Raw genomic sequence first — 12,665 nt, 5'->3', positions numbered from 1 at the left:
CAAGTCTCAGAGCGAGTGACGTTTGAAACGCTATTAGCGCACACCCCGCTAACTAGCTAGCCATTTCACATCAGTTACACCAGCCTAATCTCGGGAGTTGATAGGCTTGAAGTCATAAACAGCTCAATGCTTGAAGCACAGCGACGAGCTGCTGGCAAAACACACGAAAGTGCTGTTTGAATGAATGCTTACGAGCCTGCTGGTGTCTACCATCGCTCAGTCAGACTGCTCTATCAAATATCAAATCATAGACTTAGTTATAACATAATAACACACAGAAATACGAGCCTTAGGTCTTTAATATGGTCGAATCCGGAAACTATCATCTCGAAAACAAGACGTTTATTCTTTCAGTGAAACACGGAGCCGTTCCGTATTTTATCTAACGGGTGGCATCCATAAGTCTAAATATTCCTGTTACATTGCGTAATCAGGTGGTTAGAGCGTTGGACTAGTTAACTGTAAGGTTGCAAGATTGAATCCCCGAGCTGACAAGGTAAAAATCTGTCATTCTACCCCTGAACAAGGCAGTTAACCCACCGTTCCTAGGCCGTCATTGAAAATAAGAATGTGTTCTTAACTGACTTGCCTAGTTAAATAAAGGATAAATAAAGGTGTAAAAAAATATATATTAAAAATTAAATAAAATAAAAAAAAAATCGGCCAAATCGGTGTCCAAAAATACAGATTTCCGATTGTTATGAAAACTTGAAATCGGCCCTAATTAAATCGGCCATTCCGATTAATCGGTCGACCTCTAGTTAGTTTATGGGGCTAATTGAGCAGCTGCAGTTCCAGACCTCACCTGAGGGGCAGCGATATTTAGCGTAGGGTTGATCAGTTCAAATTTCTCCTGGAATTTCTCCCTGGCAAGACGTGCTGCCTCCTTCACTTCCTTGAACTGGTCTGAAAACTACAGATAAAAGGAAATAAAATTTGCAGAACGATTAGTCAACAAGTACATTAGAAATGTGTTCCTTTTGAATTTTCAACAAATCTAAAACATTGGCGGTGACTAACCTGCTGAAGCTGTTGCTCGGTGGCAAAGCCCAGTCCGTACACGGTGTTGGCACGGCTGTCAGCCCACTGGCCAAACTTCTGGGATGTTTTGGTGAATGTCATGTTGGGGGTGATGGTGCTATTGATGATGGCCTGTGATGTATGTCAGAGACCGAGGCATAAATCAACTGTTTATTTCTAATCAGCAAAGCAAAACTTCACCATCACTGTATGATTCTGCCACCTTGCCTGGGGCCTACTGATAAGGAATCCACAGAGAAAACAAAAACCATTACCAACAGATCAGACAAAGGCATTATTGTGCAAAATGCACTGAATTGCAGACGCATCAAAAGTTCAGTTTCCCTCTATAACCAGGTCAACCCTTTCAGTGAGCGAGAACATAAGACGTTTTGAATTCTCATTGAATATTCAAAGAAAAGACAGAAAGAATACATCCACTCGCTCCAGAATTGTCAGAAACCTTAGCAAAAGACTAATAATGTGGTTTTTCTCACTACCATTGAAGCATCCTTTGTAGGACAAGTTATCAGGGGGGGCATGGCTATAAATGTTACATGCTCATTAGTCAAAATCAGCCTAGCTACCATATAATGAGTGTGTGTGTGTGTGTGTGTGTGTGTGTGTGTGTGTGTGTGTGTGTGTGTGTGTGTGTGTGTGTGTGTGTGTGTTGGGAAGCAGCCACTGCCCCCAAGTCATCAAGTTCAATACCCTACCCCATCCTGTCAGTCTGCCCTGTATGGAGCTCATGTGCGCCCGGTTGTGTCTTTTACCCACTCTGTCATGTATGGATATTGCACGCGCCATGTATCCAAACATGCATGGCGAGAAGCGGTCACCGGTCGGTGGGTGTAGCAAGCTACTTGGTTTAAATATCAACAGCACTACTAGTGCCACAGCAGCATAACATTTGATTAACATCATCAATTTTCGGTCTTGTTGGCTGATGGCCTAAACACAGCAGCACTTCATTTATTTCCTTACAGAATCATAGCGGTGGGAATACATTTGTCAAAGTTATAGAATTACTGCCGTCTGTTCGAAAAGAAATGAAATAATTCAGAATAGGCTACTACATCATGAATAGGCCTATTATTTAGCCACAGAGGATCAATAGCTTCTTTAAAAAAATTGCCCAGCTGTGGATTGTTTGTAGACCAATAATAAAGGCACGTACAGCAAATCTGTCAGTGAACAGTATGAAGACAAAACAGGCCTTTCGCAATATTTCAAATACAATCGCAGGAAGGTTGGAAAATAAATGTCTCCTTCTGAAAAGACTCTTATTTGTCTGCTGTAGACTACCAAAATATTTTATCAATAGGCCTATTGAGCGAACATTGCTTTACAAAGTAAAACAAGATAGGTTTTTGGTACAAGCGCATCGGCCATCTCCGGCGAGTGATCAGCGCATCCTTGGGTGAGTCATTGAAATTGGAAAGCATTTTTAGGATTATAATTTCCTCCTCATATTGTAGCCTACAATGTGTCTCCGCACACTTAGGACATTGATGGATTCAAGACAAGGTCGTTTTTATTGATCTCAGATTCCCAGTTTGAAAAAGCCTTCCATTTCGATCATTTGTGCGGCATTAAAAATATTCTCCAGTCATTTGTGCGGCATTAAAAAAAGAAGTCTCCAGTCATGTAAAATGACGTAGAATTGCATGAAATATGTTCATAAAAAAGCCACATTTTTCCCAGACCCTAGGCTATAAAAATATTTCCCCATGTGTGCAACTTCTGTAAGCGCCTCTGCTCTACTGCTCTGTCACACAATTATGTTTATTATAAAAAGGTCAATTTTTTCTGTCTCATGTGAACAGGTGTTCTGCAGATAAGCTCCCGCTTGACAGAATTCCCCCCTTCGCGTGAACACGCACGCACTCAATTCTTCATTGCTGCGGCTTGCTTGCTAGTTGAGATTTCTGATCACGTTAGGCCGCGTTTCATTACATTTTTAATGTAATTTTGATCGCGGGGGAGGCACTAGTAATGTCTGCAGTTTTCGATTTGGCTATTTGTTTCAAGTGTATTAGTCTAGAAATAAATCTCTTTGCCAAAATTCGTCGACTTATTCGACTAGAGTTGTTCTGAAATGTTTATTTCTTGCCTACATTTTACCACCTCCTCTATGTTTAATATAACACACATTAATTATAAATTTCGGTTGCCTATCCTGACGTGAATTAAGGAAATTAGAAGGAGGGGGGGGGGGGGGGGGGGGGGGGTCGGCAGGGCTATTTTCTTGCCTGCCGAAATAGTTCAGAGCCCTCTACTGTTCTCTCTACCCATCCCTCAATCCCCCATCCCATCGTGCTTGTCCCTCTTATGGCGTTTCTTTAAAAACAAAATTACATTTTTTTTTATTTTTTTTAAGAATGTAGGTACAGTAGTAATAAAATAATAATAATATATTTTAAAAAATTGGGCGAAAAATAAATATATAAGTCAACATGAGTGCATATCCAAAATCACAGTAAAATTATAATAATAGAAAAAAATAAGAAAATAAATATATTATTATACATTTATTTAAACAAAACTATGACTGAATGTGCCTCCATGAATAATCCCCTTCCCAATAGGACACCACCAGCACCTCCACCATCCCCATCAACCTCCCCCCACAAAACACAATAATGATAATAATATAAAAATAAATAAATAAAAATAAATATATATATATATATATATATATATATACTGCTCAAAAAAATAAAGGGAACACTTAAACAACACAATGTAACTCCAAGTCAATCACACTTCTGTGAAATCAAACTGTCCACTTAGGAAGCAACACTGATTGACAATACATTTCACATGCTGTTGTGCAAATGGAATAGACAAAAGGTGGAAATTATAGGCAATTAGCAAGACACCCCCAATAAAGGAGTGATTCTGCAGGTGGTGACCACAGACCACTTCTCAGTTCCTATGCTTCCTGGCTGATGTTTTGTTCACTTTTGAATGCTGGCGGTGCTTTCACTCTAGTGGTAGCATGAGACGGAGTCTACAACCCACACAAGTGGCTCAGGTAGTGCAGCTCATCCAGGATGGCACATCAATGCGAGCTGTGGCAAGAAGGTTTGCTGTGTCTGTCAGCGTAGTGTCCAGAGCATGGAGGCGCTACCAGGAGACAGGCCAATACATCAGGAGACGTGGAGGAGGCCGTAGGAGGGCAACAACCCAGCAGCAGGACCGCTACCTCCGCCTTTGAGCAGGAGGAGCACTGCCAGATTCCTGCAAAATGACCTCCAGCAGGCCACAAATGTGCATGTGTCAGCATATGGTCTCACAAGGGCTCTGAGGATCTCATCTCGGTACCTAATGGCAGTCAGGCTACCTCTGGCGAGCACATGGAGGGCTGTGCGGCCCCACAAAGAAATGCCACCCCACACCATGACTGACCCACCGCCAAACCGGTCATGCTGGAGGATGTTGCAGGCAGCAGAACGTTCTCCACGGCGTCTCCAGACTCTGTCACATGTGCTCATGTGCTCAGTGTGAACCTGCTTTCATCTGTGAAGAGCACAGGGCGCCAGTGGCGAATTTGCCAATCTTGGTGTTCTCTGGCAAATGCCAAACGTCCTGCACGGTGTTGGGCTGTAAGCACAACCCCCACCTGTGGACGTCGGGCCCTCATATCAACCTCATGGAGTCTGTTTCTGACCGTTTGAGCAAACACATGCACATTTGTGGCCTGCTGGAGGTCATTTTGCAGGGCTCTGGCAGTGCTCCTCCTGCTCAAAGGCGGAGGTAGCGGTCCTGCTGCTGGGTTGTTGCCCTCCTACGGCCTCCTCCACGTCTCCTGATGTACTGGCCTGTCTCCTGGTAGCGCCTCCATGCTCTGGACACTACGCTGACAGACACAGCAAACCTTCTTGCCACAGCTCGCATTGATGTGCCATCCTGGATGAGCTGCACTACCTGAGCCACTTGTGTGGGTTGTAGACTCCGTCTCATGCTACCACTAGAGTGAAAGCACCGCCAGCATTCAAAAGTGACCAAAACATCAGCCAGGAAGCATAGGAACTGAGAAGTGGTCTGTGGTCACCACCTGCAGAATCACTCCTTTATTGGGGGTGTCTTGCTAATTGCCTATAATTTCCACCTTTTGTCTATTCCATTTGCACAACAGCATGTGAAATTTATTGTCAATCAGTGTTGCTTCCTAAGTGGACAGTTTGATTTCACAGAAGTGTGATTGACCTGGAGTTACATTGTTGTTTAAGTGTTCCCTTTATTTTTTTGAGCAGTGTATATATATATATATATATATATATATATATATATATATATATATATATATATATATATACATACATACATACATACATACATACATACATACATACATACATACATACATACATACATACATACAAGCACATAAATGTACAGTACATAAACAGATTCACAGGACACTCAACTTATCTCTTTTCCTACATCAGATATGCAGGTGACATTTCCACCTGGATGACAGCACATAATCAGCAAGATGGAGATGCTCTTCATCCGGGGGAATGCCTGCCCATTCTCAGATGTTAGATAATCCAAGATGATGAAACCCTGCATTCTCAGATTCACCTCTGTTATTAATCTCTATATTGTAATCAATAAAGTTTCAAAATGCTGTACTTTTATTAACATATATGTTCAGATCATTCCTGAGAGAGAAGGGGTGTAATATCTCCAGAAGGGCGTGTGGTACCCTTCCTCACCCATGCCAACAAGATGTTACTTCTTGTGGGGCTTTGCCTTGAAAGTAAGTATGAGAGTATAAGTAATGTGCAATTAACCTACTGAAAGTATACTGACTAAAAGGCAAAACAGAACTGTCAAATTATATTATAGCTGTAGAAAAAAAAGAGGAAGGAAAGCACTGCTAAGAATATTATAGCTGTGTTGTTGTATACTTGCGAATTAGAATCTTAAGTGTAACATCATTTTGTTGGGGAAAACTGAAATGCCCATCAAATGTTTGCTGAATGTGTTCTGAAGGAGGAGTCGATTTGTCTTTTCAAATACGGACAAAGATGTTAACATCATGAGAGAAGAAATAGCAGTCACTCTCCTCAAACACTGGTATGTTCAATTTCTAATTTAATATAATTGTAGATAAAAACATTTGTGGATCTTTCAAGGTTATCTTTGATCCAACTTCTGACTAGATGGCCACTAAAACACATGTATTTAAATAATTATGTTACAAGAAACCTGTACTATTCCCTTGTTCACTCAGAAAAATACTTGTAAAGACGTATAGACTACTTGACATTATGTTTTGCTAGATGACCTGAGCCAAATGTGCCTCTTCTGTGGGAAGGTGGACAATAATGAGGAAGACACTAACTGGGTAATTGCTTGTTCACTACTAAAAGCAAATTTTTAGGAGTACGAATTTGTATAAGCAGTAATATTTCTAGAGGTAGTGTCATCCTCTTTGTCTGATAATGAAATAATTGTAATTCAAGAAAATGTATTTAATGTTTTAAATATGTTAACATTTAAGTGTGCCAGGCCTTGCAGTGCCAAGATAGATGGGAGGGGAGAATTTCAGCAGGCAAGAAAATAGCCTTGACGAAACCCCCTTCTAATTTCGCTAATTTTGTGGCTAGAGTCAAATACTTTCTATAGAACAAACTTCAAGTCAGGATAGGCAACCAAAATGAATAATTAATCTATGTGTGTTATATTAAACAGAGGGAGTAATATGTTGGCAAGCAATAAACATTTCAGAACAACTACTAGTCGAATAAGACATGGGAGAGATGACGAATTTTGGCAAAGATATTTATTTATAGACTAATACACTTGAAACAAATAGCCAAACCGAAAACTGCAGACATTACTACTGCCTCCCCCGCGATAAAACCGACAAAAATTAAACGCAGCCTAACGTGATCAGAAATCCCAACTAGCAAGCAAGTCGCAGAAATGAAGAATTGAGTGCGTGCGCGTTCACGCAAAGGGGCGGGAGAATTCTGTCAGGAGGGAGCTTTTCGGCACAACACCGGCTACCACAGAACTCCCCAAGTCACCCCCCTCTCGTGCTCACTTTTTGTTCCGGCACCTCCCAATTTACAAATTAAGCACTGAAAACTGGTAGTCTAGACTTAAACTAACCACCATATACTAAAATATCCACACAAGTCACTAGCCAGATACCATGAGTTAGAAGATTAGGAATATTAGGCTATATTATGAAGTTATTATTTAAGAGCATTGAAGATCAATATATATTTTTTACTGATTTAACTAGCGTAAACTCGTACATCGCCTTGGTCCGTACAATTGCCCTTTTTTTAGCGCCCCAAAAACGCAATACTTCCAGATCAACTGTAGTGTCAATACCATTGTAAAGCACAATTTCTCCCCTTTCCAACAGAATCAATTACATGACCTAAACGCTGCCCGTTTCTGCATAATTCAAGCAGGCAATGAGCCCCGTCGGGTCTTTTTAAAAATGGCGGGTGGGAAAGCGAAACTAATGCGTGATAGTGAGAAGGAGAGATGTTGTGGGAAAATTGCTTTTTTTCACTCGATCTGTCCAACTTATCACCTTACCGCCTCTAAAATGTAAATAAAACACTATAAAGAGTTTATATAATGTGTCATTACATACCTATTTGAAGGTTTGTGTCGAATTTGAATCGGGTTTTTAGGGCGGTGCTAAAGTGATCTTAGAAGTAAACAGCGGCTTTGAGAATGATGATCGCGTGCAATGATGATGCAAAAAATGACTAGGTATCCCCCCTTACCCCTGTCACTGTCCATTTCTTGTTTTTAAATGATGAGAGAAGTGCTACACCTGGTGGAGAGAGATTGTAAGACAGAAATAGTTGCTTTATGCGTGCTGTACGTTACGACATGACACGATGTAACGGAGGGTCCGTTTTTTTCAACTTTTCTCCAATACTATAGAGCCATTACCATGTCGATCAACGCTTGAATAGAAACCTAGTTCAGACCCCCGATTTTGAAGTCAACACAGTCGCTACAGTCCCATTAGTTTTCTTTGCAGCCTCGTTTGAATGTTGCGGTTGCGCACATTTGTACGGAATGGGGTGAGTTTACGTTAGCCAACTAACAGATTTACATCAATCATCAACATTAATGATCAATTTGTGATGAGTAAGTGTGTTAACAATTGTTGCAGAAATAAATAGTCTTATGCTCCAAAATGTTAATGTTCGCTACATTAGGAATTTTGAGATATGAATTCTGAAAGTTGTTTTAATTTTTTTTAGAAGGGGGCAGAGGTGCCTTTTTTTATTTTGAGCACCTTAAAAAGGTCTGTGCACAGCACTGGTACTACTCAGCTGTTCAATCATACTGCAATAAGGACATGTTGCTAAGAGTGAGCCAGCAGGGTTCATCTCTCACCTTGGTGCCCCCCACACTGATGATGCGATACACAGTCCGGTTGGCATCGTAGAAGAAGGAGACGGTGACTGCATGCTTGCTGGCAGGGAGCCAGTTCCTCTTGGTGGCCGGGTCTATCTGGAAGACGTGTGCTCTGGCACTGAAGATGGGTTGTTCCCTTCGGGGGAGACACACAACGGTATTTAGCATTAGCAACACAGGACTGTCACTCACTGTCATTCCCTTCCAAGACAAGTAGGTGAAATGGAGGATGTACGCCAGAGGGGTATACTACAACCAGAAATAACTATTGATTTTCTGGCTCATTAAGAAATCTAAGTTCAGATATGTGTTTTTGGTTGTTGAGTCAATTAGACCATGCCCATTTCAAGCTCTCTCAGACGTTCCAAAATGGATGATATTTCATTATTTTTGGCAAGCCTCTGGGTATTGTTGTGGGTTTAGGTTAGGAGAGAGTCCATCTGTTAAATGAACCATCAATGGATTGTGGTTGGATATTACAATGAGATGTTGTGGGTAGATTCAAACACATTAAAAGAGAACGCAACATTACACAACTAATAGAGTTTATACAATGCTATTATATGTAATGTACTGTTCTCCCAACAGTTCAATTAGCTAGCTATATTGACTTTAATGAGCACAATGTCCAAAATAATCTTTGTACTTTGTGAAAGGAGAAGGGAAAACAAGAGAAAATATAATAAATGAACAGTTCAGTGCCTTGTTCCCCTTCACTTGGATTCCATTGAAACCAGGAGATAGGCATAGTAATGAAGTCAGGATGTAGCTGGTGTTTTCACCGATGACCCCAAATACAACAACCCGTATGCTTAGCAAGAAGAGCCCTTTGTAAAACTATGGTCAGATCTAATTCGATTTTGTGTTCAAAATATCTGAGGAATGGTTCCGACAACAACAAAAACATTTTAAAATTGAAACAAATCAAAGATGAATGACAAACCAATCTTGATTTCAATCGAGGTTCTCACTTGGCTACTTCTTATTTGTTTTTGACAAGGAGGAATAACTGTTTGGATGATTATCACAACATGGAATCATTACAGAATTGATCTCCTACTAGGCCTTTCATCATATCACTTTTAGTCTGTTTGAGAAAATGACAACTGTCATTGGATCTCAGGAGGGAAATGTGTATCAGTCATGTTGCATCAGGTTGAGACTTGATGATATGCATAGATTAACATGGAGCCCAAACCGAGGCCTCGGAAGGCAAAGGACCGTGGAGAGTAGGAGGCAGGGGGAGGAGGAGGGGTGACAGTGATACACATTGTGGGGCACATTCTGTGCAGCCCTGCAAGGTCAAGGAAGAACCTGGGTGGAAGTGGGAACCTCAACCCACCACAATATATTCTACGGAGACATTTACATTATGTTTGTATTCTTATCTTGTTCTATTTCTTATTGTTGTTGCATTGTCGAGAAGGAACCTGCAAGTAAGCACTTCATTGGACGGTATATACCATGTGTATCCTGTACATATGAATAATAAAACTTGAAAACATCCTTTCCATGCTCCGCCAGTGTTCTACAACGCTCTATTAGCCTCTGCGCTGCCATGTCGATCCAGCCTTACAGTGTTGTGCACAAGTATCCTAAAGACGAGGTAAATATCACAATGACATTTTCAATGCAACATGGCTCCGCAAAGGTCTTAATACCATCCAGGGTTGTCTGGATAGATTATAAACCTACTCCAGATCATATTCACCCCCCTCCCCTTTTACACATAGAAACATACCCTCACTCAAACATGAACTGAATGGCATGTGTGTACAGTATTACATGAAACTGATTAATGGAAAAACAAGTGTGTACTGTATAGCTAGATACAATACATTCCAGAAGCATGTTGGCATTGACTAGCCTATACATAGTGTAGTCTATTACTATGAAACATACAGGGAATGATTGAAACAAACAAGTTGGAGCTGTATGATCAGCAGGGACAGTGAGGAGTGGATGGCTAGCAAGGTGAGTGGGACAGCAGCTGCTGGCAGACAGCTGGATGAGTGAGGGAACTGCAGGAAAATACTATTCTCTTGGCTTGCATCCCAGGCTGACATCCCCACTTATCTATATTTCATCACCTTTCCCGTGCTGTACACATGCCTATATCCTATAAATTAATCTAAATGTTTCACAACAATTAATTAATCATGGGTGTTGTATCCGGCCAAATCACTTCTGTGGGAATCAGTGACGTTTCGGGCAAATGGAAAAAAGGTCCATCATGAGCTGAGGGTTAATGCTGGCATCGGTCCAGACCATCAGCTTTCAAACAGTGTTTTTACCTCAGGTGTACTTGACAAAATAATGTAAAATTCTATATAAAAAGCCAAACACCCTCTCAGCGAAAAACAAGTGCATGAAACAAAGAGCATTGTGGTAAAATGATCCAACTCTCAATCAATAATACACTTCATTATTACACTGACTGTTCAAATGTAGACGTCAAACGTGTCACCTTGTTAACAAGCCTGTGCAACAACAAACCAAGTAGATTTCAAATATAATAAGTAATGCAATTGCATGTTCTCTGGTGCATATTGAAGACTTGTGTGTAAAGAAGTCCAACTCTGAACCTTTCGCAGTGAAGGCAAGTGATATCGATTGTTTCTTTCTGGAGTCAGTTTCTGCATTTACATTTGACATCAGCTTCTTGCTCAAATTCTGAGTTCACCTTTAAAACGCACTTTCCCAGTGACCCCTGGGTGTGTGGGTTCACCCAGAGACACGGTGTCATCACTGGCTAATCCCCCTCACTTGTCTCTTCATCTCACGCTTAAACTCTCTCAGTAGTTCATCTTCCAAAGCCACTGATCTGAAAACAACCCCCTATGTGAATCAGTACAAATTCTATAGTCTTTGAAAGCTTCAAACGGTAAAAAAAAGCTCTCTGTATGCAATACCTAAGAAATATAAAACCAACATGTTCCAAACTACACTCTATGTGGTATGGAGATCTACTTAATGAAACAAAGGACATCTTCCATGGGGAAAATAGATTGCAGAATACTACAGGTAAACCATTTTAAACAATGGTTTTATAAGAATCGAAATTACCTTCATGCCAAACATATAAAATGTCCCCAATATACTACCTCTGATTGTTTGAAAATATCTGATGATTGGGAAAACACTACGTATTAGAGAGAAACTAATTTTGACTGTCTTTCTCCTTTAAGTGTTGGGCAATTCCACACTAACAGAATGATGCTGAGATTCCAATATTTCACTTTATGCCAAACAAAAAACAATAATTGCAAAGTTAAACAAATCATACAACTCCATGCACAAGGATGACTTTAAAACATGTCTACTGAAAATTGTACAAAAACACATTTACGTGTTTTTCAAGTATTATTATATATTTTTTTACTTTGCAATCATTTGACATACATTTTAAAGTGACAAATCTGAGTCTTGGCATCATTCTGTTACAGTGGAGTAGCCCAGTTTCATTCCCATGACCCCCGTAGAGTCGAGTGAGCCTCATGTCGACATGCCTGAGCCAGCGAAAGTGTCGGGCCCAGTTCAGCAACATGACACTGCACAACTAAATACCAAAATAGCACAGTGGAAACACTAACTCATAACTACTCATCAAGAAGTCGACATCTCAGCTCACATAGTCTTCTATCAAGGTGCTGAAGTTTCTCATTCTTTAATTCACACATTCTTCTCCTGGGACCAAACTATGGGTTCTCATCAAATGGAATTCTCAACAACTCACAAAAATGTTAACAATACAACATTGCCTTTCGCTAAAGAACCAGGAAACTTGCCAAAACTTTCTTAGCATAATCTTCCCTTGTATTAACTTCAGGCTCTTAACTTGAAAGTCATTAGGCTCTAGGATTACATGAATGTCTGACTGATAAATTGCTGTAGTCAAGAAATAAAGGTGATTGGGAGAGTGAATATTGCATACATAAGCAATAGCAAAAACAGCAATTAGGCAGCACGTAATTCTCCTTGAGCATTAGGCTATAGGCCACAATAGACTACTTCATGGCATATACAGTGGATCATCTTTTTCTAATTTTACTCAAGGTTGCACAATACAAAACAGCTCATATTTTTGGTACAATTGGTTTTGGCACAATGCCTTAGACACAATGCAATAATTTATGAGGACAATGTCAAGGTAAATGCATCCTAGTGCAAAAACCAAACCTGCAGATTACAACAGACAAGACAAATCCAGTTTGAACTTCATTATGTACTGTAGG

General features: G+C 40.4%; 1 protein-coding gene across 1 annotated transcript in view; it reads right to left on the bottom strand.

Moving 5' to 3' along the window:
* The window catches only part of LOC120053685 (homer protein homolog 3-like), a 38,271-nt gene that overhangs the window by 24,301 nt on the left and 1,305 nt on the right, over positions 1-12,665 (bottom strand). The window contains exons 3-5 of the mRNA XM_039000866.1: positions 8,410-8,566; positions 1,021-1,152; positions 806-913 (exon numbers count right to left, since the gene is read on the bottom strand). Coding sequence (XP_038856794.1) covers positions 806-913; positions 1,021-1,152; positions 8,410-8,566 — 397 coding nt within the window. The remainder of the gene's footprint in view (positions 1-805; positions 914-1,020; positions 1,153-8,409; positions 8,567-12,665) is intronic.

The sequence above is a fragment of the Salvelinus namaycush genome, chromosome 9, assembly GCF_016432855.1.
Source record: "Salvelinus namaycush isolate Seneca chromosome 9, SaNama_1.0, whole genome shotgun sequence".
NCBI classification, from domain to species: Eukaryota; Metazoa; Chordata; class Actinopteri; order Salmoniformes; family Salmonidae; genus Salvelinus; species Salvelinus namaycush.
Note: the sequence above shows the minus strand (reverse complement) of the source record. Positions and strands in the feature narration are given on the sequence as shown.